Source organism: Bos grunniens, chromosome 15 (assembly GCF_055505025.1).
Source record: "Bos grunniens cultivar Pamir isolate PY7600 chromosome 15, Bosgru_T2T1.0, whole genome shotgun sequence".
Classification (NCBI taxonomy): domain Eukaryota; kingdom Metazoa; phylum Chordata; class Mammalia; order Artiodactyla; family Bovidae; genus Bos; species Bos grunniens.
Window position 1 is genome coordinate 16,096,842 of NC_141179.1, and position 26,792 is coordinate 16,123,633.

Here is a 26,792-nt window from a genome sequence, read left to right on the forward strand (position 1 = left end):
CATTTCATGAATCCTCGCATCAACTCCGTCTGCCAACTGGAAAATCTGAAGCAACATGAGCTATGACACTTGTGACAGGTCTAATGGTAGCTTCTTTTGTGTCTCTACCCATAGGGTCATCTCTCGGCTTGAAAAAGAGCAGAAGTCGATGGAAATGAGAACTGGGTCTAGAATTCAAAGAAGCTCCCCTCCCGTCTTACCCTTCACCTTTGCCAGTTCTGGGCAAAGTCTGCAGTGGACTGTCTGTTTCAAGTGTTCTGCAATTACTATTTGAGCACCAAGCTTAACTGCTGGCTGAAGCACAGGGTGATACATCCTAGTAACCTCTGTGGAGAAACACTGAGGGTGGAGCCTGGGCTGCGGGGTCTGGCAGTGGAGGTGTCAGGGCACCATGCCCTGCACTGCTGGGTTTTTGTTGTTGTTATTTTTAGTTGGAGGATAATTGCTTTACGATGTTGTGCTGGTTTCTGCCATACTGTGATGCGAATCAGTCATATGTATACATATATGTCCCCTCCCTCTGGAACCTCCCTGTCACCTTACCCACCCCTCCAGGTTGTCACAGAGCACAAGGCTGGGGATCCTGTGTCATATAGCAGCTTCCCACTAGCTATCTATTTAACATATAGCCAGTCAGTCAGTCAGTTCAGTCGCTCAGTCGTATCCAACTCTTTGCGACCACATGGACTGCAGCACACCAGGCTTCCCTGTCCATCACCAACTCCTGGAGCTTACTCAAACTCATGTCCATTGAGTCGGTGATGCCATCCAATCATCTCATCCTCTGTCATCCCCTTCTCCTCCCGCCTTCAATCTTTGCCAGCATCAGGGTCTTCTCCAGTGAGTCAGTTCTTCATATCAGGTGGCCAAAGTATTGGAGTTTCAGCTTCAGCATCAGTCCTTCCAGTGAATATTCAGGGCTGATTTCCTTTAGGATTGACTGGTTGGATCTCCTTGCAGTCCAAGGGACTCTCAAGAGTCTTCTCCAACACCACAGGTCAAAAGCATCAATTCTTTGGCGCTCAACTTTCTTTACAGTCCAACTCTCACATCCATACATGACCACTGGAAAAACCATAGCCTTGACTAGACGGATCTTTGTTGGTAAAGTAATATCTCTGCTTTTTCATATGCTGTCTAGGTTTGTCATAGCTTTTCTTCCAAGGAGTAAGCGTCTTTTAATTTCATGACTGCAGTCACCATCTGCAGTGATTTTGGAGCCCCCCACAAATAAAGTCTGTCACTGTTTCCATTGTTTTCCCATCTATTTGCCATGAAGTGATGAGACCAGATGCCATGATCTTAGTTTTCTGAATGTTGAGTTTTAAGCCAACTTTTTCACTCTCCTCTTTCACTTTCAAAATTTAACATATGGTAGTATATATTATATGTTTCAATGCTACTCTCTCAATTTGTCCCACCCTCTCCTTCCCCTTGGGCTTCCCTGGTAGCTCAGATGGTAAAGCGTCTGCCCGCAATGCGGGAGACCCAGGTTCGATCCCTAGGTTGGGAAGATCCCCTGGAGAAGGAAATGGCAACCCACTCCAGTACTCTTGCCTGGAAAATCCCATGGACTGAGGAGCCTGGTAGGCTACAGTCCATGGGGTCGCAAAGAGTCGGACAGGACTGAGCAACTTCACTTCTTCACTTCTCCTTCCCCTGCTGGATCCATCAGTCTATTCTCTATGTCTGTGTTTCTATTCCTGCTTTGTAAATAGGTTCATCAATACCATTTTTCTAGATTCCTTATATATGCATTAATATATGATATTTGTTTTTCTCTTTCTGACTTACTTCACTTTATATAACAGGCTTTAGATTCATCCACCCCACTAGAATGGACTGAAATTCAATCCTTTTAAAGGCTGAGTAATATTCCATTGTGTATATGTACCACAACCTCTTTATCCATTCATCCACTGATGGACATGTGGTTGCTTCCATGTCCTGGCTATTGTAAACAGTGCTGCAATGAACACTGGGGTACCTGTGTCTTTTTCAATTATGGTTTTCTCAGGGTATATGCTCAGTAGTGGGATTGCTGGGTCACGTGGTAGTTTTTTCCCCTAATTTAAGGAATCTCCATACTGTTCTCCATGGTGACTGCATCAATTTATATCCCCACAGCTGTGCAAGAGGGTTCCCTTTTCTCCACAGCCTCTCCAGCATTTAGTGCTTGTAGATTTTTTGGATGATGGCCATTCTGATCAGTGTGAGCAAATACCTCACTGTAGCTTTGATTTGCATTTCTCTACTAAATGCGCTGCTGGTTTTTAATGCAGAGCTCCAACTTATGGCTGGAGCTGATGAGGGGAGCAAAGCTACAAACTGGCCCTTCTCAAGCAGGAATTAATTTTCTAGGCCTTTCTTTTTTAAAATTTATTTATTTTTAATTGAAGGATAATTGCTTTACAATATTGTGTTGGTTTCTGCATAACATGAATCAGCCATAGGTACACATATATTCCCTCACTTTTAAACCTCCCTCCAATCTCCCACCCCTTCCCACCTCTCTAGGTTGTTATAGGCCTTTCTTGATATAAAGGTTTTTTGATAAGTTTTCCCCTAAGCCCAATATAGCTGGAGGGACAGAGGAGTCTGGCTACCACCAGCATGACCAAGGGGTGACTAATTCACTAGAATGCTTGGAAGGCAAAAGAGAGGTCCCTTTCCAAATATCACAGAATGTAATTTATATGTGGAATCTAAAGAAAAAAAATACAAAAGAACTTATTTATAAAACAGAAATAGAGTCATAGACATAGAAAACAAACTTATGGTTACCAAAGGGGATGGTGCTTGTGTGTGGGGGGAGATATTAATAAATTAGGAGTTTGGGATTAATACGTACACACTACTGTATATAAAATAGATAACCAACAAGGATGGACTGTACTGCACAGGAATATACTCAGTATCTTACAATAACCTATAATGAAAAAGAATCTGAAAAGGATGATGATATATATATACATATATACACACATATATATTTATATATGTATATACATAAAGTTGAATCATTTTGCTGTACACTTGAAACTAAAACAAAGTTGTAAATTAACTCTATATCTATCTATATAAAGAGGCAAGTACATCTTTACCTGGAGTAGACGGCTGTCACAGTGGCTGCTCAGAGAACTCTCCACTTGGAAAAATGTCTACTATGGTCCCCGTTTTGCAGGGCTAAATTCCAAGCAGCCGCGTCTGCATTACAAAGACCTTCTCATCCCCAATCCCACTCTCCATGTGACAGGAGCAAACCTGAAGGGCCCTGTGACCCGAGCCAGGCCAAGCGAAACGTCTGGAACTGCATGAGGGGGCGCCTGGGCGAGCGGGATGCTGACACAGAACGGGAGCCCAGCTCTGAGGCCAGGGACCACATCCCACATGCATGCCGGACAGAGCGTGTACATGCAGAGGGTGAAGAATCAAGCAGATGGATATGGAGAGGCTATGGTAGGAAGGGGAGAGGGAAAGGGAAGTCCCCCCAAACCATCTCCCCTTGGATTCTCACAGACAGGCTGGCCTGGGTCCCTGGCCCCTGCGAAGCGTGTCTACACATCTTGCCTAGGGCCTCCTTCACATACAAGGATACTACAAAAACAAAAACAAAAACAAACCCAAACCCAACAATAATAGTTCTCTTATCCAGGGCTAAGCTAGCCCAATCAAATTTTTCTTTTTGTAACCAAAAGGTCAATAATACATTCACTGTTCTTTCTTTACACCTCTATGCTCTCTTCCACCAAAAAAAGCCTTGGACTGCAAGGAGATCCATCCTTTTAAAGGAAATCAGTCCTAAATATTCATTGGAAAGACTGATGCTGAAGCTGAAACTCCAATACCTTGGCCACCTGATGCGAAGAACTGACTTGCTGGAAAAGACCCCGATGCCGGGAAAGACTGAAGGCAAGAGGAGAAGGGGACGACAGAGGATGAGATGGTTGGATGGCATCACTGACTCAATGGACATGAGTTTGAGTGAACTCCCGGAGTTGGTGATGGACAGGGAGGCCTGGTGTGCTGTGGTTCATGGGGTTGCAGAGTCGGACACGACTGGGCAACTGAACTGAACTGATTTCCTTCTCCACCAAGAAAGGACCTGGTAGTAATGCCTCAGGACAGGCTGCCCAGGACTCGTGGCAACAATTCTGGTAACTAGACACTGCTCCACCATGCTGATAAAATGGACTCCTTCTTCTGGAAAGACATCTGAATAATTATTTGCCTTATTATCCCTTCCTAAAATGTCCCCTCCTGTTTCTTCTTCCTTAGGATTCTTTGGCCATATCCTGGCACCATATCTTGTAATTCTGAGCAGATGTGGCAGAGGAGCCTATTCCAAGGGTTGGCTATGATTCACGGAATAACTGGAGAGTCAGACCCACTTGCAAGTCTTCTCTGCTGGGGTTATGAGAGTGGAAAGACAAGAGGAAGGTACTCCAAGTACTTCACTATAAGCCAAGCTATTTAGGTTCATTTTGCCTCAAAGATATTCTCTTAATGCCCTCGGAAGCTCCTTCTTCCATCTGCCCTCACTCCCTCACTCCAGTTTGAAAGCCACATTGACATATCCAAAAAATATAATCCAAACAGAGCACTGTTTACAGCACGTAAGAGCAATCTGTTCACATGAAGTTTATCTGATGCAAAACAACCTGAGAGATGATCTACCTTTAAAAGCCACACTCATTCTTTCAGAAATTCTAAAGTGACAGAATACAAAGCTGACCCCATATCCTCCTGGTTTGGCTTTTTGCTGTCTTTGTAAAATGGGCTGATAAAAGTTTCTCAGGTAAGGAAGCTCATTATTTCAGACCGGGCTGTTGGGCTCCCTGCCATCCTCGTACGCGCGTGCGTGCTGTCATGGTTCCCGGAAACAGGGAGACAGGGGCTGTGAGTGGGCGGCTAAATAAGTCTGTGAACAAACACAGAACACTCTAGCCAGGGTTTGCTTTAAATGGCTAAGAATGAACTGTTTCAAAATGAATTCTGTAATAAGAAAGATTAAGAACCAAACTCTGTTCTGCAGAGTCCTGGGAGGAGGAGGGGGAAGGGAAAAAAGGGATGCTGGGCCAGGTAGGAAGGAAGGGGCTCCTGACAAACGCGCCCCTGTCCTAACCAGAAACCTGTTTTGGCTTCGTGCGTTTTATCTGAGCTTCCAGATAAGCGTTCTTTTCTTCTTTATTTTGGCCACACCGCTCAGCATGGGGGATCTTAGATCCTCGACCAGGGATCAAATTTGCACCCCCCTGCATTGGGAGCATGGAGTCTTAGCCAGTGGACCACCAGAGAAGTCCCCAGATAAACTCTCTTTAAATAAGACCTCTGAGGTTGAAAGCTAATAGTTCAGACATTACAAGGGAAACACTGATTTGTGGAAATGGCCGCTGTTAAAATGTAGGGAAGACACTTGGAGAAATGAATCAATATGGGAGGTAAAGCCTTATGTGTGAAGGATTCATTCAGTCTTCATTGCCCAAAGTTAAAAAGAAAATAGAAAATTTCCCTTTTACAAATGGAGAAGGAAATGGCAACCCACTCGAGTATTCTTGCCTGGGAAATCCCATGGGCAGAGGCGCCTGGTGGACTACAGCCCATGGGGTCACAGAGACGTAGCCACGACTTAGCGGCTAAACAGCAGCAGCCTGGCAGCTACATTACTCTAACATACACATCTGTTTTCCAGGCCCACACTGAAGGCTACACATTGATTCTTGCAATCAAGGAGACCTCTCCTGCATGGGAGAACCTGCACACATATACTTTGAGGGGGAAAGCAGTTCTTTCACGAGTCTTGACAGTTTTCTACTTGTACTCCAGGGACAGTGGCCAACGTCTGAGTTAATCCTTCCACCTCCTGGACTTACTGTATACCGTGTCTAAATCCTTTTATCTTTGTAGGATTTTAGGGATCTAAGATAGTAGAAATGTTTCCTATGGGAAGAAATAGAAAAAGTTTAGGCAACACCTCACTGAACGAGTATTCTATTAATACATGATCAAATTCTAACTCAATCTTTAAAAATTCAAAAATAATCCTTTTCAGATGCTTTTCCCTGGAAAGTAACAAACTCAAACCACAAAATCTACTGATCTAATTGAGGAAAACAACACATTTGGTCTTATCATACTCTATTTATCTGCTGCTCTTTAGTATCCAGACAGTGAGTTTAATACTGCAAAGTGCTTTTTATAGCACCCAATGTAAAATATTTCAGGTATGGATTTGGCAAAATATCTGAATAGCAGTAAAAGCTCTGTCAATATAACCTTTTCTAATCTAATCATTTTCAGTATTGCATTTTAATTTTAGAAACTATACTTATACTTTCAAGTATAATTCATAGGTATTTTTTAACCTGCCTAAATACATACACAACCTGCAAACTTACTCAGCAAAACCTTCTATATTCATACATCCATTCACCCGGCTCAGCCTCCTCATGTGCTGTTTGACCTTCCACTTTATATTTTTAACGTGAAGTAAAAACGTACTGCTACTTCTGTGTCACTGCAGACAGCATAATAAATTATGCAATGCATTAAAAATGTCAGGATGCATAGGGCATTTGATTTTGACTATACACCCACGCATGAATCGATTGTCAATGAAACCTGATGGCTTACACTTTCTATAATCTCCACAGAGGTCCTTTTTTGCCTTCTCTCTTCTTCATACAAAATGATAAACAGCGGACACGTCTGTTTCCAAGTATGACAAAGTCAGAACCTACCAGACAATTTTGCTGCCCCTGCAGAAAACAACCACAGAGCCTGGACATAATGCAGAGACCAACAACCTGAAGGGAGTAAGACGTGAAGCAGGGGGACAGATGGTGAGGGGAGGCCTTTCGCTGCAGAGGTCAGAGCTGCACACGCTCGACCTGCACGGGGGCTGGACTGTGACAGCTGTCATGGCTTGTCGCACTGTACACTTAAAATGCATAAACTTTACTGTGTGAAAATATAGGTATGTGTTATAAACCTATATTTGGTTTAATTAAGGGCCTCCCTGATCATTCAAATGGTAAAGAACCTGCCTGCAATGTTGGGCAGGTTTGATCTCTGGGTCGGGAAGATCCCCTGGAGGAGGGCATGGCAACCCTCTCCAGTATTCTTTCCTGGAGAATCCCATGGACAGAGAAGCCTGGCAGGTGACAGCCACGGAGTTGCAAAGAGTTGGACACAACTGAGAGACTAACACTTCACTTTCACTTCAAGGCATTATTATAATATGTATAATAAAACTATGCTTTCTAAACGGGACCTCTGAATGGCAGACACGGCTTAACACCAAAACCTGGGTGAAAGAAGCAGATGCTGGGGAAACTGTTATATGTGGGAACGGAAGTGGTTTAATCTCCTGATCAGGGAGAAATAAATGAGTCACCTGCAATTACAGATTCTCCCTTCCTTTAGCTTCTGCGAGCTCTTCCATTGTCAATTTCATAACTTGCTTTGAGCAGATCCTTTTCTTCTTCTTTCTACCAAACCACAGTCTTTGTCGGCAAGAAGCAAATTAGAAGCAGATGCAAGCTTATTTTTAATGGTCCAAGACCAAATTTTCTGAACTTAAAAGAAACACTTTGTCCCCTCAAAGTTCTTGGATTCCATTAAGATACAACCGCATATTCTCCTTCCAATTCATGAACCAAAAATAATTTCAAAAACTAATTGTAAGAAACCACACCCCAAGGTTACTTATTGTAATTTGTTTATTTTTTATTCTTATCATCCAGAGAACAAAGAGTTTAATTTCATAGACGTTTTGAGAAAACTTAAGATTCTAGGCTGGTCTCAATAATTTTTTTGTTTTAGTATCTGAGGAGATATACTGAATTATCCAGCAAGGCTTTTTATTATAATTGGCTCAGGTTCAAAGACAGATGTAAAAGGTTAAGAAACATAAAATGTTCATTCCAGTAGCTAGAACTCATTTGAGATGACTTGAATACACTATCATTAAGTTACAGTACTGGGCTAAATAATTTGCAGTAAAAATTCTAGTACAAGAATTATTTATGTTTGCTTACTAAGCTGGATTCTTCTCTGGGTAAACAATGTGAAATCTCTTATTACTCCCAGAGCCAACAGAGATGACCTTTGGAGGCTGGAAAGGAAAAAAAAAACATAAGAAAAAGGAGGTCCCTATTCTTATCATGGTCTTGCATTAAGTACTGAGGGGGCCTTGGACAAATCATTTAATCATCTTTGGTCACAGTTTCTTCTTTAATGAAGCATGGAGGCCACGTTAAGTGAGCTCTAAAATCATTGGGAATCCAACTCTGCTACCTGTCTCCAATGCCTGGTACACAGGAAGTGGCTCTCGAGAATCAGGATGCCCTGGGTTCAAAGCCTGTCTGCTCCACTTACCTGCCTGTATGACCATGGACAAGTTCTTTAACCTTCCTGTGCCCTAGTTCGCTCATCTGTTAAAGACCTGTAATACCTACTTCACAGGGCTGCTTGCAGGATGAACCGGGACTGTGCACTGACAGAGGTCAGCACGGTGCTTGGTGGACAGGAAGTGTTCAATCCGTGGTGGCCACCTCACCGTTTTTGCATGATCTGAACCAGGACCTGAAGGCTAGATTATGAGGGAGCACACTTGCAACTCCACCTAAAGGTAAACTTTGAACCATCAGATCAACAGCCTCTGAAATCACTGTCACTCATAATGGCCATCAGATGGCTTTTAATGAGCTCCAGTTCAGAGGATACACACATGGCTAGTAACCAGACTTATGGCCATTCAGATACTCCTCAATCCAAGAACTGTAGACCTCACCTCACAGCAGGATGCTTATGGGTAGATTAATGGCCCTGCTGGGAGATGGACCCCTAAGACCTCGGCACTCAGGAGGCTACCACTGGTGGCTAACCACAGGACTACCCTGCCCTGCCCTGTTTCCACCATTAGCTAATTACGGATTCCCACTGGACTAACAAAGGCTTGTAACTGCATTCATACGTGTCTCAGTTAATCTCATGTGAAATAACCATGCTCACCTAATTAGGAATGAAGTAAAAGATGACTAAAACCCTACCAGGAAAAGAAAATAACAATTAAATCCTGATTTATAAATTGGGACAATTAACAAAATAAGATCTAATAAATATTTCTGAAGTTATTTTCTATCCTCCTTCTTTGTTGGGGCTTCTCCTTTCCCTTCCTCCTCCATATGCATGCATGCTAAGTCACTTCTCCATAACCAGTGCCTAAAACAGAAGTCCACACACGATGGCCTGCAGGCTGAACCCAGCGCACAGCCACACCATCTGTCCATGGCTAATCTACAGTGACTTTCAGACCATAGGGACGGAGTTGAGTAGCTGCGGCCCCCAAGCCTAGACTTATTTACAGGCTGTCCCTTTATGGAAAGAGTTTCCTGATCCATGGTCTAGAACACAGCTCATTCATAGTAGGTAGCTAATAACTGTTTTGGACAAAATGATAATGGTCATCATTTCATTCAACATCCAACAAGTGCTTAATGCTTCCAAGCACCAGGCCCTGTGCCAGCTTCTGGAAACATAGCAACCTGAGACTACAATGGTGAGAATGACAGGGTCCATGCCCTCATGGTGTGGACAGTTTAGAAAGGGAAGGGAGAAAATGGTCATCCAAATGGTTCCTTATTTACAGTATGATGAGTGTTTACAAAGGGAACAGGGAACTGGAGGGAGATATAAAAGGAAGACTGGATCTTATCTCAGGCAGCCTTCTCTGAGTAACTGCCATTTAATTTGAGCTGAGACCTGAATGTGGATTTCCTGGCTCTGAACTGTCAGCGAAAGTGAAGGGTCCCTGATGCCACATGAAATGCAAATGGGTTTCAGTCTGTGCTTTTTCCATCCATCCATCTAGCTATGAGTGCAAGGAACACAGATCATAATGAAGTTTAAGACACTTGATTTTTCAACCCTCAAACAGGAATAGTAAGCAAATAATTTAAAAACCAATGACATGAAAATCATAAGCCACGTTCGCTTGTTAGAGACTGGACATCAACATGTGACCAAGATACAGGTCTGTCATCAGCTCTGGCTCTTCAGGCAGAGAAAATCAGCCTAAATTGAATAACATTAATTTTCACACTTGGGGAGAAGATTTGATGGAATGTAAACAGACACCCTGCAGGCTGGATGCACTGCTGGTTGTCATGAAGGTTTGAAGTTTCTCAGTGCTGCCTGTCAAGGTTGATCAAGTGGTGTAAGCAGTCACACACTCTGCTTTCAAAACCTAGCAAGGCTCGGCAGGCCACACAGGCATTCCTTGGGAACATGGCCCATTTCCCCACCCTGAAGACTGGCAGGTTCTTCTAGAGAAGGTGGAGGAAGGAGGCAAAGGAACAAGAAGAAGCGATGCAGAATAAATGTATAGCCTTACAAATCCATAAATGCAAGTCTGCAGAATAAATGCATAAAGTCTTCTTTGCATTTCCTATCACTGATGAGCCCACAGAGCTCTGCTGGCTGAATTGGGAAGATTTTGTTCTCTATTTCTTTCGATGAAATGTAGGTACAGGGAGATTAAGCATCTAACTTCAGGTCACTGAGCATGTGAGTGAGAACCCAAGAACTGGAGGATGTGGTGACTGATCCAAAATTAGGTTGCTTAAGCTTGTGCCTATAAAACCTTTGCTTTTTAAAACTGAATTTTTAGTCCTAGTAAAGCAAGGAGATCAAACCAGTCAATCCTAAAGGAAATCAACCCTGAATATTCATTGGAAGGACTGATGCTGAAGCTCTGATACTTTGGCCACCTGATACAAAGAGCTGATTCACTGGAAAAGACTCTGATGCGGGGAAAGATTGAAGGCAGAAGGAGAAGGGGATGACAGAGGATGAGATGGTTAGATAGCATCACTGACACAATAGACATGAATCTGAGCAAACTCTGGGAGATAGTGAAGGACAGGGAAGCCTGGTGTGCTACAGTCCATGGGATCGCAAAGAGTAGGACATGACTGAGCGACTGAACAACAACAACTAAATTCAGAGGCCACCTAAAGGTTAATTTAGGGCAAGAAAATTTTCTCAGTTTAAGAAATGTACCTTATGTGTTATTAGCTAAGTCATATTTATAAAAAGTAATAGCCACATCACCAAGAATTTTTATAGCTTTAGCAAGTAAATTGTTTAAATCACCAAAATATCATGTTACTGATTATGTTAAAAAATGTTTACATAGTTGAATATTTTAAAATCCATTGGTTAAAAATCCACTGGTTCCAAAATAAAACCTTATTGTATAAACTAAAAAAAAAAAAAAGAAATGTACCTTAGCAGGCTTTCGTGGACATTCCCTTCCTCTGCCCAGGATCTGATGTGTGGTGTCTGGCATGGTCTATGGACTGGTTTGTGCAAGAATATGGCAAGCTGCCCCCAAAACTTTCATATACCATAGTCAGCCTTCAACTTCAACATGACCACAGTAGAGTAAAAGAGGAGTCAGGGAACCAACTACATTTTAGTACATAGTAGTCATTTTCATGAAAAATACTACTGTTCCTGGAAGTAGAGGAAGATTCCCTTTACCTGGATATCTTCCTACTTGAAAAAGCAAGAGAGGAGGGGAAGGGGAAGGTGAAAGGCAAAAAAGAAAAAAAAAAATCAAGCATTTTTAAGTTGCTTCTATTCTATTGTCATTAATAATTTCACGTAATATCTTGAAATAACTGAGCAGAACCAGAGGTAGCTCCTAGCATGGGTGGGAGATTTTGAGCTAAAAAGAACATTTTGATACTGATGTGCCATGATGAAAATTTCAAGCCTGTTCTTACAAGATCTCCCACTTTTACTCATTTCCTCAATAAACATTTATTGAGCGCCAGGTACATAAAGATCCAAGGGGTTTTAATGAAGGCTGGGGCTGGATGTTGACAAAGAATGCCTGTAATTCTCCCATCTAGTGCAGGAGATTCACACTAAGAAACGGTGCCCACAGAGAACATAGGCAAAATAAGTGCTGCGGTACGGGCTTCGCGCCCAGGTGGCAGCTGCAAGCACCATCAGGCCCACAGAGGAGGAGGGAGCCCAGTGCATCCACGTGTGACAATGTCGAGCCTCTCCTTCCTAACGAAGCCCGACAGAAACCCACAGCAGGATGTAATGAAACACAATGAGGATTCAGAATACACTCCTTATGCTCTATGTGGGTCAACAGAATTAATATTTCTGTCATTGTAATTTCTGCTTTGTGTTTCACATAAACCCTTAGAGGAAATACAGAAAGAAGGATTTTCTTGTAGGAAATTATTTTTGCCTCTTTTATGTTCTAAAAGAGACAGAAAATCAAAGTATCTAAAGTAAGACTTAAGATGATGATTGTAAGATAAATTGAAAACGGCAAATTATTGTTATTTTTAAAACAGTGGTTCCACACTTTTTTTGGGGGGGGTTCATTTTTAAACCCATGGGGATTATAAAGGAAATCAAATCCTATGAATTACTCTTATTTATACCCATAACTTATTAAACAAATAAATGAATGTCCCCAAAATATTTTTTTTTCTTAGAGAGGGACATTTAACAGATAGAATTTAATATACATAGACTTCAGTTTAACCAAATATGCTGAACCCATGAGGCCTAAAGAATCCCACGGAGTGAATGGGGAGAGAAGTTTCTGGCCATCCTGTAACACACATGGGTTTTATCCTGGAATAATACAAGCTGCTAAAGCTCATCAGCTCCCCCTCCACTCAAGAATATAAGATCTTTGCCAGTCTAGTTTCCCCATATCTAATATTTTGTTTTTGACTTTCTGGCTACTAGTATGGGCTTCCCTGATGGCTCAAGCAGTAAAGAATACACCTGCAATGTAAGAGACACAGGAAATGGAGGTTTAATCCCTGGGTCAGGAAGATCCCCTGGAGGAGGAAATGGAAACCACTCCAGACATAATAGTGATAGAAATTCTGCAGAGTTACTAATTTTCAGAAAGAAACAGATAAAACATTTCACTTATTGACAAGACAGAGCTAAGAATGATGACAGACATTCCTGGAGAACTTCGTTTTGTGGACGGTTGTCTACGTTTCTCCGTGTGTGTGTGTGTGTGTGTGTGTGTGTGTGTGTGTGTGAGACAGATGAGTAAATGGGGAAACCAGGAATCTCAGTAAGTTAAAAAAGCTAAAGTACCCAGTTTCACTCGGCCAGATCAAAAAAGAAATTGGTTAGATGCCCTGTTTTTAAGGAGTAATTTGGCTGCAAACATATTTGGAAAAACAAGTAAAACCAGAAAAGGCTTTCCAGGTGGCTCCATTGTAAAGAATCTGCCTGCCAATACAGGAGACTCAGGTTCGATCCCTGGGTCGGGAAGATCCCCTGAAGAAGGAAATGACCAACCACTCAAGGATTTTTGCCTGGGAAATCGCTACAGACCATGGGCTCCCAAAGAGTTGGACATGACTGAGAGACTAAGCACACACACAAAATCAGAAAACACACATACAAATTTTTGAATTCTTCCAAAATGAACAATGCAACATCATGAGGTGACAGAGGAAAAACACTCCCCTGAGTCTTAAAACTCCTGAGCACTTCATTCAGAGAGATTTTTAATTCAGACAATCTCATGTCTAAAAGGAGCATAATTATCACTCTGTTGAATGCTTATTTCAACTTGTAGAGCTATGTGTAATGACCCAGGCAGACCACCCAGGCCTTTATCAGGCTCCAACAAAGAGCAGAGTTCTGTCTTTAAAGGCAAACTACTCTGGGCAGCAGGGAAACTTGGAAATCAGGCCAGGAAGGACATCCCCTTCCACTAATTGAGACTTTACAGAAATCCTCCCAACCGCTCATATTGCAAGAATGCCTTGAGTGTTTTGGGACCTGGACTCCAAGCTTCCGCTGGAACATGGAGCAAAAACATCATACATGTTATTCTCTATTTTCCCCTTTCCCTCTAACTTTTCCATTGGCCAAGGCGGTTGTCAGGGCCTTCCCAACTTAGCCTTAGCTACTGGTAGGTAGATCCAGAGACGTCACTACTGTTTGCTATGCAGTCAGTCTTAGCTTTCTCTTAGCCAAGCATTAGAATCTCAAAGGCTCATCTGAAAAACATGGCTCCTCTTGAGTGTACACTCAGTGTTTATGATTATGATTCTTAGGCATTGAAAAGTATTCTTATAATAGACTTTCTAAAGACTATACAGATAATGGAACACATTAATAACTGAAGAGATAGTGTTTTGTGCCTGCCGTTCTGTGCCCACGTGCTAAAAGGAAAGCCTGACAGAGAGCACCGCCCATCACCAGCCTCCAGGGTACATCTGCACCTTTGTCATTACAACTGCTCACTTAGCTACGGGCCGCAGCAGGAGATGACTCAACACGCTCAAGGCTCAAACCTTCACTTGTTACCGAATCCCCACGTCTCCTCCTCCTCCTCCTGCTTTTTATTGGTAAAGGATGACCATACATCCAGTGGCTCTAGTCACACTCATTTCACTCTATGTCATTATTCAGTTGGTCATCAAGTCCTCTAATTTATCAACTGTTGATCTGTCTCCTACCCTCGACTACTACTTCTTAGTTCAGGACCTCTACTTCTTTTGTCCAGATACTAAATTATCTGTTAATCAGTCTCCTTGTCTCCAGATTAGTTCTTCATGAATTTCCCTTCTTTTGTGCCTCCTTAACTAGCTTCTAAAACATAAGCCTTAGAAACAATGAAATCATAAACATACGTGAAGAAAACACAGGTGAATATGTTTATAATTTTGGAGTGGAAAAAGCATTTCTAAGCATGACCTAAAACCTAGAAGGCACAAATATAGTCACTTGGAAAATCTATAAGATAAAGGACACTATATTCAAAGATACAAAAACAACTGGGGAAAAAATATCTGCACTATATATGGCAGGAAATATGCTAATTTTCTTCATACAAAGAGTTCTTCCAACTCACTAAGAAAAAAAAAACTATTTGTAAATTTGAAATAACATCTCAAGTCCATCTCTTGGCCACTCCAGGAGAGGAAAAGCTAATGCAAATGATTATAAAGCTGGCAGGCAGGCACAATGTGTCCTGCAAAGACTAGGTAATGAAACATTGGTTAGCTATCAGTGTTAGCAACCCTGCTTCAAAGGCCCTGCCGAGATGCAATTACATCACACGTCAACACTGAGGCACTCTTCAGCAGTTGAAAAATGCCCCTGGACTCTCTTGTTTATACCTTTGGAACAGCAGAACATATTTGCATGGAACAACTCATTCCTTGTAAAGCTGGAAGGGCCCCTTTGCCTGCATTATTGATGCTTTAGCTTTCAGCCAGAAGGTTAAAGTTGTCGGGAACATTTCTGAACTCACACAACACCAAAATCTATTAGTGCATCAGCACAGCCTGAGCTGGGAGGCTGCAGCAAATGCTCACCTGATGAAACGCATTGACTTTTCCATTTTGATCTGAACTACGTGACAAAATAATATCTCCTGACAAGAAGGCAGAGTATCAGCAGAGTGACATTACTGACATAATGGCCACAAGGATACTTACTCTACCTAGTAATATGATCATCCAAAATTAAGGTGTCAAACCCAGAGGAATAGGGTGAGGAGGCACGTGGGTGGGAGGTTCAGGATGGGAAGGACACATGTATACCTGAGCCGATTTATGCTGATGTATGGCAAAAACCATCACAGTACTGTAAAGAAATTACCCTCCAATTAAAATATAAATTAATTTTTAAAAATTAAGGTGTCAAAATCTGAAATGCTAATAGTACAGATGACTCATTTGTCAAATGAATGCTCAGATGAAATGGTAAATCCACTGCATCTATGAGTAGAAATAACTTCTGTTAGGAAAGTGAATAACTCAAGATGCTTATATATATATATAGCTTTGTATACAAGTCTGGAGCACAGGCCAATTCACCTAATGCAAAGGAATCTGACGCAAAAGTTCAAGACTGTATGAGTGTCTATTTGCCAAACAGAGTTTTAAAAATGAAGTTGAGACTCAAGCTGGAGTCTGATCATGAGAAAATCTTGGAAAAACTGGAGCGCAATCGTGAGTAAATTTGGGAAAAACAAAGAAGAAACATTAACCCCAATGGACAGTATTGGGAATTAGAAAATGTAACCAAGTATTTCTCAGCTTTGAAAATGTAGACCTATAATGAGGGATCCAAGCACCAGAATATACTATCACTATACAGTGGATGGCCAGGGTTTGAACAACATTTTTTGCTGTTAGAACTGCCTTTAGCTGTGAGCACTTAACTCACAATGTTGCTGAGAATTATGACAGAGAAATGAATTCAATTTTCTATACAGTTTCCCAAAAAAGACAGCTGGATTTTTTATGTTTCTGATTTAGACAATGAATTTGCAGAAATTCAAACCCTAATTGATGGTTTTTCAAAATCCATTTGCTTCTATTATTTGCCTCTGGTGAAATTAATAGAATATTTCTCAATAAATCTAGAGGCAGAGGAAGCCATTTTATTTCTGGCTGAAATGGGCTCGCTGGGTTCAGCATCGAGCATCAGCAATGAAGACCCTTGCTGGGAACATCTCCATTGCTTCACGCTGCCAGGGGCGGCCAGTTCAGAAATGCTCAACCTACGTGCACACAAAACACGACAAAAGAGCGAATCCCACCACAGACCTCCTTCCTTTTCCATGGAGATAAAGAACTATGCCTTACTTCAGGTGGTGAGGGCCAGGGAATACTGCAAGAGTGTTATTCCTCGGAGGGTATTGTAGAGAAACAGAAACTGAAGGTTAGGAGGTCAGAATAAACACTACTGAAATATTACAACCTCGGCTTTGTCTTGGGCAGACCCAAGAGGGCTTCATCTTAGGCCCAAGAGCTTATATGCCGAGTTAACAAATGAAAAGCAAGCAACACAAATCTTACTTAAAATGAACAGGCTTCTCCCCTTAGGCCCTGAGCTTTTAAAACCACACAGTTGGGAAAGATAAGCAAGGAGACTCACTCTGGGAAGCGTAAAGCCCCTCGGCTGCCCTGTCTTCATGTCCGTCATACTCCCTGCTGGACAGCTGTCTGTTGGCTGTCTCCAGTCGATCTGGACATAGAGAGGAGATGGTTACAAAGACATGCATGTGAATCTAAGTCATCCTGCAACTGACAAACGACCCAGGTGCTGAGAGCTGGTAGGGAGAGCTGCCTGGGAAGGAGCCCCAAACTGAACAACTCTTGGGGAGGAACAAGATGTTCCAAAACACTGAAAGGAAAGTCTTCAGTGGCCACGCCGTGTCTTTATACTCTCCACTGCCAAGGGGTGCACCAGCAACAGGCAATGAAGAGCAGGTACCTGCAAGCCCAGCAAAGTCCTCGCAAAGGGCTTGAGTTCCCCTGGCCTCAAACTGAGCCCTCATCTAAACTTAACTATCAGTTCTCTGTAGCTAGGAAACAAAAAATTAAAAATAACAAATAAATAGCAGGAAACAAGTCAAGATGACCTAACGGATAAAGACTCTACTCAGTGAGTTCTAGGTTTGCTCATGCCATTTCATCAGTCTTCATTTATTCAATTAAATAATTCAACCTAACAAGGTTTTATTGAGCATACAGCATACCCAAAACTGAAGGGTTTACAGTAATTAAAAAAAATGTAGGTTCCAGCTACAGACTCCAAGTACACTGAGTCTTTTGACATGAGAGAACTGAAAAAAATGGCTTGGCTGACTGAAAGTGAAGTACAAGTTCATGGGTCAAATCAATCTGCATATGGGAGGTTGTCAAGATCCTGCAACATGGGACCCGGGCTTTCAGGAAATTGATATACGTTTACTCTTCTCAGAACCATGGGTTTGTTTTTTCTCTAAGAGGGACATGTGTCTAGCTCTGTCTTCTACACTATATATTGAGCAAGTGTTAAGTGTTGGCTTTCAAAGAATGCAATCAAATGCTTCAGCTTGATATGGTAAGGGTTGTGAATGCAACACTGGTCTTTTCAGACATTCCCATTCACAACAAGAATCATGCTAAGTACTTTTGAAGCAAGAAGGAGCTGCACACATATTCCCTCCCTTTCAAGGACTCATGCTTAGAGGTTGTCACTTTTCAGGCTCAATGCTGCACTGGACAACCTATAAGGTGAAAAGAACACGTCTGCTCTTTGGTGCCCCTTCCCCAGGATGCTGGGATTTACAAGGTTATCTAACACAACTTGGACTTGGAGTTAGACTGTCAGCTACATGGGGCGAGGGTGTTTAGGGCAGGGAAAACGTGAGTGATGTACCTCGGAGGTCTCTGTTGAAGTCATGGAGCCTTCGAATCTCGCCTTCGAGTTTGTTCCTCATCGCTTTGTCCAGCGACTCTCGCTTGGTGGTAGACTTGACCAGGCTCTCGTAGGCTTCCGAGATTCTCTGAAGTTCTTTCTCAAACTGAAAGAAACAGCGTGGAAGTGGAACCTCTGACATTCTCACCCATGACTTGGTTATACCGATTCTTGGACATTCCCAGTGTGAAGGCTGTATCTTCATTGCAGCCTTTCTGCACCTCAAGTTTGGCTAGCAAATCCTGCAGTCGACTTCACCCCCCACCCCCACCCTGTGTCCCCCAGGGCCACGTTAGGATCCTGTGAATGACAGTCACAAGTCTGGTGGGACCATCTGATGTCACCTGGTACATCAGGTGTCTCTCAGTACAATGTCCATCAGATGTCTATCAGGAAGGGGTGAATTTAAACATAACGCATACTCTTATATTTTGTATGGTAATTTATAACTATTATTTTTCCTAGTTAACTTAAGAAAAATATTAAAGTACAAGAAAATGAAAGGATCACAGCTAGAACCCAAATTCCCTGAGTCCAAGTACAGTGCTCTTCCTGAGACCCTCATCCTCAAAGGAATATAAAATCCACATGAAGAAAAGCTTCATCGCTTAGTTTTGTTACCCCTTTGTCTATGAAATTATCTATATAAAGGACTAATGGATTTGTATCTAAGTGTAAACCAATCTGCCAGATTGTTTCTCTATATGTGAGGGAACTGAAAAGACATGAATTTAAACCACCTTTTCTCTTGGATTTCACTGAATCCAGGGCTGTCACTGGTGAAGTCTTTAATCTATGGCATACATAAATCTATAACAAGTAGCTGAAACTGTTATAACAGGAGTCTAACACAATAGCATGTTTTAAAGTAGATATTAATAAATCCCATTTTATTGTTGTGCAACATACATGCAGGAGAAAAAGTAAAGTGAAAGTTGTTCTGTCGTGTCCGACACTGTGGACACTCTACAGTAGTCCATGGAATTCTCCAGGCCAGAATACTGGACAGAATACTAGAGTGGGTAGCCTTTCCCTTCTCCAGGGGAATCTTCCCAACCTAGGGATTGAACCCAGGTCTCCCAGATTGCAGGCACGTTCTTTACCAGCTGAGCCACAAGGGAAGCCCAGAAAAAGTAAACAGTGCCCACAAACTTGGCTACTAAAAGTTGGAATCAGAGGCAAAGTGACAGGGTTGAGAACACCAGCACCTCTCCCTGGGCACAAAGAGACCTGCCCTGCATTTTGGTCTCTTCACAGGAGAGCTGTGTACACCATAAGCCAGGTAACCTGATTGCCTGAACTCCAAACGCCCAGATCAGAAAGTTCCTGCTTAGACTCCTATAACTATTGCTAAACCAATACCTACCCTAACAGACACCTATCACACACTCACTGCGTGTCTGGGTGCCAGGGGAACAGAAATAAGACAGTGTCTGCTCCTGTGGGCCTTGCAGCCTGGCTGGCCTGTGTGTAGGCACACACGCCTCTCCAGTGCAGTCTGACAAAAGGTGTGGTGTTAATGCTATGGTAGCCTGCAGACAAAGTCCTTAATTTAGCAGGGTAAGAAGGGGTTTCTTTAAAACAAGATTTCAGGGAAAATGCCATTTAAAATGAGTCCGGAGGGATGAACAAGAACTTGCCAAGCAGAAAAGAAAAGGCTAAAGGGCTTTGGCATTCAAAGCAGAAGACAGGGAGGGCATGAGCCAAGACAGAGCCATGAAAGAGTATGCGTGTGTCTGACAGGGCAGGTCATTTGAGGATGGCAGCAAGGGGCGAGAGGCAGGAGCAAGGCAGCGCAAAGGCAGGGCTTTAAAGAGAATGACAGGGGTGGGAGAGCTTGGGGAGGGCAGGGCAGCATAAATCTCACCTGAGGTTTTACAGAGTTCAGACTAAAGGATGGGGCTGCCGAGACAGGAGGCAGGAGAAAGGAGTCCAGGTAAAAGCTACTGTAAACAGTTCAGTGACACATGACAAAGAGTGAACCCAGACAACCAAAAAGACAGATCCCAAAGACACTGAAGAGTAGACTCAGTAAGCCTCCGTGACAGGTCTGGACAGGCAAGGGAGAAAGAAACCAAACACAGTCACAGCTTAGAAGACAGAGTAACAAGAGTCAGCCAAGATAAATGATGATAAGGCAAACACGTTTACCAAAGAAAGAAAACCAGTCTGGGTTTGGAGATACCAGGCCTGAAGTGCCTGCAGAACAACAGGGCAAAGATTTCCAGCAAGCCGGGGACAGACAGGTCTGAAAGTCGGGAGGGCAAAGCTGTGCTGCTATGTGCAGAGGCCAGATGAGGCCACGAAGCGGAGACCGCTTAGGGAGGCCACCAGATGCTCCTAGGGCCGAGGATGGAGCGCTGACACTTCAGGAGAAGGTGGGACAGGAGGACCCAGGAGAGAGACCGACACAGGGACACCTCCGCAGCCAGGAAGCCAGAAACTAAAGGAGAGAGAGTGTGGTCACTGCCCCAGAGGTTGCAACGGAGCCAAGACACATCAGAGAAGAGGTGGGTGGCGAGGCTGCAGGGCGTCGGGCCTCCTGCTCGCTGGCCTCCAGCTGGGGCGGGGCTGAACACCAAGGCTCCCTTCGGCATGCATGTTCCCAAAGGCCTCTAATACCAGAGTGGGTTCCTCCACAGTCCCCTTATTTCAACGAGGCCTTTCTATCTCTTCCAAAGATATCATGAATTATTGGTCATGTGGCAGGAGAAAGAACAGCCTGTCCTGAATCCTGCTCATAGTCCTACCGCAAAATTATGTTCCTTCCTTTTAATTTTGTTTTCAAAAGAGATGGCTCCAAAACATACCACCACTTCTATGCTAATTTCATCTGTGAAAGGTGGCCTTTGCTTGCAGACAGATGGGCAACGCTGCAGGGACAATCCCCGGTAAGACGGGGCACCAGTGAAGCCTTCTTCAACTAGGCCACCCATAGGAACTTCCCTCTACCTGATTTCATATACTTTCCTATGTTATATTCAGCTGACTGGAATTCAGCTGCATTCTGTGTCTCTGATTTGACTGTCAACTCCTTGAGAGCAGAAACAGCCCCATAACCCTAGACTTGTGCCCTGCCTCATGACAAAAGTACCGACTGCATAATTAACCTTTAAATCTCTTACAGAACTACAACTGTATGTAGGAAGTTAGCAAGATGAGATTGTGATTAACATCAGGGAGAATTTCCTAACAATCTCTTCCAGAAGTCTACCCAGTAGTGAGCGTCTCTACTCTGGAGGCATTCAAGTAAAAAAATGAATGACCTCTTTTCAGAGACATGAGGTTTCTAAGGAGTGGGAAATTGGACTAGAATCACTTTAAGAATTTTAAGTCTAAAGCTCTGTGATTTCTGACTGCACACTCCTTCAGAAGGAGGACCACATCCTCTTCTTCAGAGCCTCGGGTCAGAATACCTTAAGGCCCTCTTAATGTCACTTCCTAGGTGGTGCTAGTGATAAAGAATCCGTCTGTCAATACAGGAGACATAAAAGACACGGGTTCGATCCCTAGGTTGGAAAGATCCCCTGGAGAAGGGCATGGCAACCCACTCCAGTATCCTTGCTTACAAAATCTGATGGACAGAGGAGCCTGGGAGGCTACAGTCCAGAAGGTCGCCCAGAGTTGGACACGACAGAAACAACCTAGCACACACACGCGATGTGTGTCAGAGGTGAAAGGAGTTGGACAGGTTGGTCTTGATATACAGACCATCTGGGCCAGTCCCAAGTCTGAGCAGGAACATATGAAGAGCGTTTGCCTCCACAGCTCCCAGCCTCCCTTCCAGCAAAGACGTCAGGAAGCTCTTAGGGCAGGCTGCAGGAGACCCGGGAATCTCTGAGAAGCAATCTCTGGCCCAGAAACGGAACTCCAAGAAGAATGGAAAGCTTACAGTTTCAGCAGGGGCTGCTGCCATGAAGCAAAGGGGCAGAGAGGGGCTGTGAGCAAGTCTCAGCCCTTCCCAGTTTAGAGACTGGCTTGTTCCCAGACACCTTCACATGCACAACTCAGGGACTTATAGGGTTGAAGACAGGCCTGCCGTCCACGCCTCAGACTGCCCAACCACAGCCACTGCTGCTGTACTGACAAGAGGGTCTTTACTAAAGCAAGCCCAGAGGAACCATCGATGTGTGGCTCTTCAAACATCCACCTACACCCTGATGGCTTCTGAGGCCAACCTGCTCAGCAACCCACAGTCTGGTCCTGCTGGAAATTCCGTGCATGAATTATGCTTCAGGGAAACTGGGAGGAAAAAGAAGCAAAATGAGTGGCCGAAAGGAAGTGATGAAAAACCGCCACTCTCTCTGGGGGTCCGTGGTCCTCATTCCAACACTAACAGGGATAATCACCACCCTGCCCCTCTCTGGAAACAGGGTCTTCATTTCCAGGTGGTTCTTTGGCAGCCTCTGAGCTCAGTCATTGTTTCCTGCTGAGTTCCTGGCATGTCGCACATAGGCTAAAGCCCTGCAATTAAAAATTTATCTATTTTTGGTTTTGCCCTGGAGATGAATCTCCATGAGCGCTCCCAAGGCTGTGAAGAAGGATTCCAGAATGGACATTCCTGCCAACACAGGGCGGCCACATCCTACGCTGTGGCACCACCCAAAGTGGGGGTCTTTATCCCTGAGGAGTACAGTCACCTCACTGGACAAGCCTCTCCCCAGACCTGAGGCTCAAATAAGAGACACAGTTACAGAGACACACGGAGCGGTGGGGCCTGGACTAGGGCGACCTCGGGAACACAGGCCTTGAACCACCCAGTCATGATTTCAGGCCGCTCTGTGTCTCTTGGTCCCAGCTGCCGAGGACAGCTACGGAACTAGTGCTGAATATGGCTCCTATTCATCAAAATCTGAGTTTTCAAACCGACAATTTCAATTAGATACACAACTAATTAGTGATTAATGAAACGTAATATTTACAGAACCATTCACAACATTCAAGGGACTAAAGGAGTTTGGGATTTCAGAAGGGGTACAGCCTTCGATTCTTCCCCTTTTCCAGAAGTTACCAAAATGCTTTTGGCCGCAAAACTTAAGGATCATAGCCATGCAGGGAAACTGAGTCCCTGTGAGGCTGATTTTGGTTTTCAAAACAGAAATGGTCATCGACATCAAGAAAGAGATGTGTGTTACAGGCCAATAAAGATACGTCTGAATTTTTAAAAAGTCAATGAAGAATAATAAGAACTCCCAGTTTCTGCATCTTCCCTGTAGCTGTTCAAAAATATTTATGGAAAAGGGGGAGAACGACACTCAGCCCTCAGGAGTCTGCACGGCTCCTAGACACATCTGCCACTGGGCTCCCTCAGAGAGAGAGAGAGGAAAAAAAAAGACTAACTTCCCAGGAAGTGCTGAGGTGGCCCGTCCCAATTTTCAGCCTGAACCAGGAAAGAAGCTTAGAGGCAAGAGAGGCAAGCCGAGGCCTGAGTGTGACTTCCAGGCACTGCCAGGAACCCGCACACGAGCTACCACGTGACCGGCCCAGGGCGGAGGCCGCCATCTTTAGGCAGCCCACCGGTCTCCGCCCCTCGTCTGACGCCTCCAGGAAAGGCGGTCAGGCCTCTTGGAGCCAAGCCTGGTCTTGACTTCGGGGAGCTCCAGACCCTCGCCGCGGAAGCTCCACACAAACGCGCTGGGACAGGTCCCGTCTGTGAACGGCTGCATCATCCCACCCACGGCACCCTGCCGACTGCTGCCAGCCCTCGGGGGAATCAGAGGGGCTGACGGCTCTGACACCCGGACCCGCAGAAAGGCCAGGCTTTACGGAGAGGTCAACACTGAGCAGCCCTGTCATATGGACGCAGTGACCACCGTGGTCCAGCCAGGAGCAAGTCCTGGCATGAGGAACCAAAGGGCAAGGCTGCTCTGCTCAGGGGGGTTTACAGTCCCACCCTTTCTCTTTACAAAAGCCCCCACCTGCCCAGGACAGAGCAGGCCCCTAGACTCTTATGAGATGGCCCCGACCACACATGCCGCTTTGTTCCCAGAAAGGAAACTCCGGAGCCCCGTGGCTCTGCTGCCTGAAACCATCCTATGACTTTTGTCCCTCACCTGCAGGGCCTTTCTACCTGCAGCTTTTCAGGTGCTGGCGTGTGGGTCATGGTGAAATCACTGCCTGTAACAGTTCACTCTCACTAGACGTCTCCCTGTTGACTTTGGCTCACAGCATAAAGCCCTAAGAATGAAGGCTGCCGTGTGTCCTAATATTCTCATGACAAAGACACGGGCTGGAATTCTGCAGCATCTCCCCACCTGCTGAGTAAGCAGAAGGAGAGCATGCCGGAACTCGCACTCTGCCCTCGGTGCTGAGGCATCACTGCGTTTTTTGCAGAGACCGGCTAATGAAACCAGCACAGCAATCACCAGGTTCCTGTGTGAGATCCTAGACGTAAAGGAAGAACCTGCCTCTCTCAGCTTGCTGCTCCCGTATCCCTCTCGGTGTCCCCTCTCCCACACTGTCCGTTTGGGGCGATGCTGCTTAGCTGCTGAGTCCCTGTCCAGGGGCACCTCTCCTGTCTCTCCTGTAGCCCCTTGACATTCTATTGCAGGTTTAGCTTGCATGACTCCCCTCCACCCCTGTTTTTTTTTTGCATAATCACAATAGTAAAAGATGTTTATCAGTTTTCATAATCAATAGCCAGACAAAAAATACAAGATAATTACAACTGCAAGCCATAATGGGAACATGAGTAACCTAACAATATAAAATAATTACCATTTGGCAGGAGGACGTCAGGCAGTGATGAGGTAAGTGGAAGTACATATATGCACAGATTTTCATCTGCTCAGCCAGCCTGTATCTTTTGGTTGGTGCATTTAATCCATTTATGTTTAAGGCAATTATCGATATGTGTTATCCTATTACTGTTTTCTTAATTGTTTGGGGTTTATTTTCTGTAGTTAGGCCTCTTTCTTGTTTCCTGCCTAGAGAAATTCCTTTAGCGCTGGCTATAAAGCTGGTTTGGTGGTACTGAATTCTCTTAACTTTTGCTTGTCGGGAAAGCTTTTGATTTCTCCATCAAACTTGAAGGAGTGACTCTCCCACTTTTGGACGATAAGCTCCTCCAAGGGAGGCACCCTGGCATATTTATTTTTGTCTTCCTAAAGCCTTACATGGTGCCTGGCACAAAAAGGTGTCGAATTAAACGCTGGCCAGTGAGTCAGTGAATCAACCCCCTTGAGCCATAAGGAACTATGTGCCTTTTGGAGAACCTTCCCTCTGGCCTCATCTTGTGCTGTTCCTGCCGTCTGAGCTCTGTGTCCACTTGCTTTCTCCCACTTGATCTGCTCCTCTCAGTCCTGCCTTAGGTCCCGCTAGCCCCTGATCTGATCCATCTACGTGTAATACCTAGAACCTTCCCCCGCCCATCTCCGGGGAAGCCCCCTACCTTGTGGAGCTTGTCGGCGTTGTCATAGTAACCCTGAAGCTCCTGGTGCAGCACGCGGTTCTCCTCCGTCAGGATCTCCACCATCTGCTGGGCTCGCTCCACGATGGCGAACGCGTCAGGGCCAAGCTGCTGGCTGGGCGAGGCGGCGGGCGGGGGCGGCGCGGCCCCCAGGGCCATGGGAGGAGCAAGCGGCAGGGGCACGGAGTGCAACGGCCCGCTGACCGAGGAGTTCTGCGAGGACACCGGGCTGTGCTGCTGCGCCGTGGACGGGAAAGGAAGCTGGCATGGGCGGCTGCAAGGGAAGAGACCAGGAGTCAGAGCCAGGGCCACAGGCTGGGGCTGGGGTGGGGGTGGGGTGGGAGGAACGCCCACAGCACAGGCACTGTGGTGATGCCAGGGGTCAGCATCAACGCAGGGTCCAGGCTGGGCTGAGAGATGCAGCTTCAATCCCCCATCCCACAGATATTCAGCGCTCTCCCTCTGAATGTGCGCTGCTCTGGTCATCGGGAAACGGTGGACCAGACAGACAAGGTCCTTCCCTGCTCTCATGAAGTTTATGTTCTTGGAGAGAGAGAGAGATGGGCACACCACCAAATGATGAACACGCAAAGCTGGGTGTTGAAAAGCAATGACACCTCTCCAAGAATCAACCCAAGGGACAGGGACAGGGAATCACTGACTGGCCAGTTCATACGGAGGGGTCAGGGAAATGGTCTCTGAGAAGCGGACGCCTGAGCTGAAGTCTGTTGACAGCCATGGAGTAAAGAGTGGCTGGGGGCAGGGAGTGGAGAAGAAGCGGGGGAAGTTTTCCAGGTAGAGGGATCGGGGGCGAGCGGGACCAAGAGGAGCAGATCAAGTGGAAGAAAGCAAGTGGACACAGAGCCCAGACGGCAGGAACAGCGAGATGAGGCCAGAGGGATGGGCATGGGCCTCTGGGAGCCAAAGCCAGACCTTCCCTTGGAGTGTGGAGGGGGCAGAGGAGGAGCTGTCTTCATGCCTGTGGGTGGGATGTATGTTGGCGAGGATAGACCAAAGGTGCCCAGTGAGGAAACCTGGGAAAGACTGAAGGCAAAAGGAGAAGGGGCTGACAGAAGATGAGATGGTCAGATAGCATCACCAACTCCATGGACAT

The 26,792-nt window shown here is 44.8% G+C and overlaps 1 protein-coding gene across 20 annotated transcripts in view; it reads right to left on the reverse strand.

The window, feature by feature from the left end:
- AMOTL1 (angiomotin like 1) overlaps positions 1-26,792 on the reverse strand; it is a 199,060-nt gene that overhangs the window by 40,385 nt on the left and 131,883 nt on the right. For all 20 annotated transcript variants that reach the window (XM_086338982.1, XM_086338993.1, XM_086338985.1 and 17 more), the window contains 3 exons: positions 25,661-25,952; positions 18,232-18,376; positions 16,963-17,052 (listed from right to left, as the gene is read on the reverse strand). In XM_086338982.1, the coding sequence (XP_086195108.1) occupies positions 16,963-17,052; positions 18,232-18,376; positions 25,661-25,952 (527 nt within the window). The remainder of the gene's footprint in view (positions 1-16,962; positions 17,053-18,231; positions 18,377-25,660; positions 25,953-26,792) is intronic.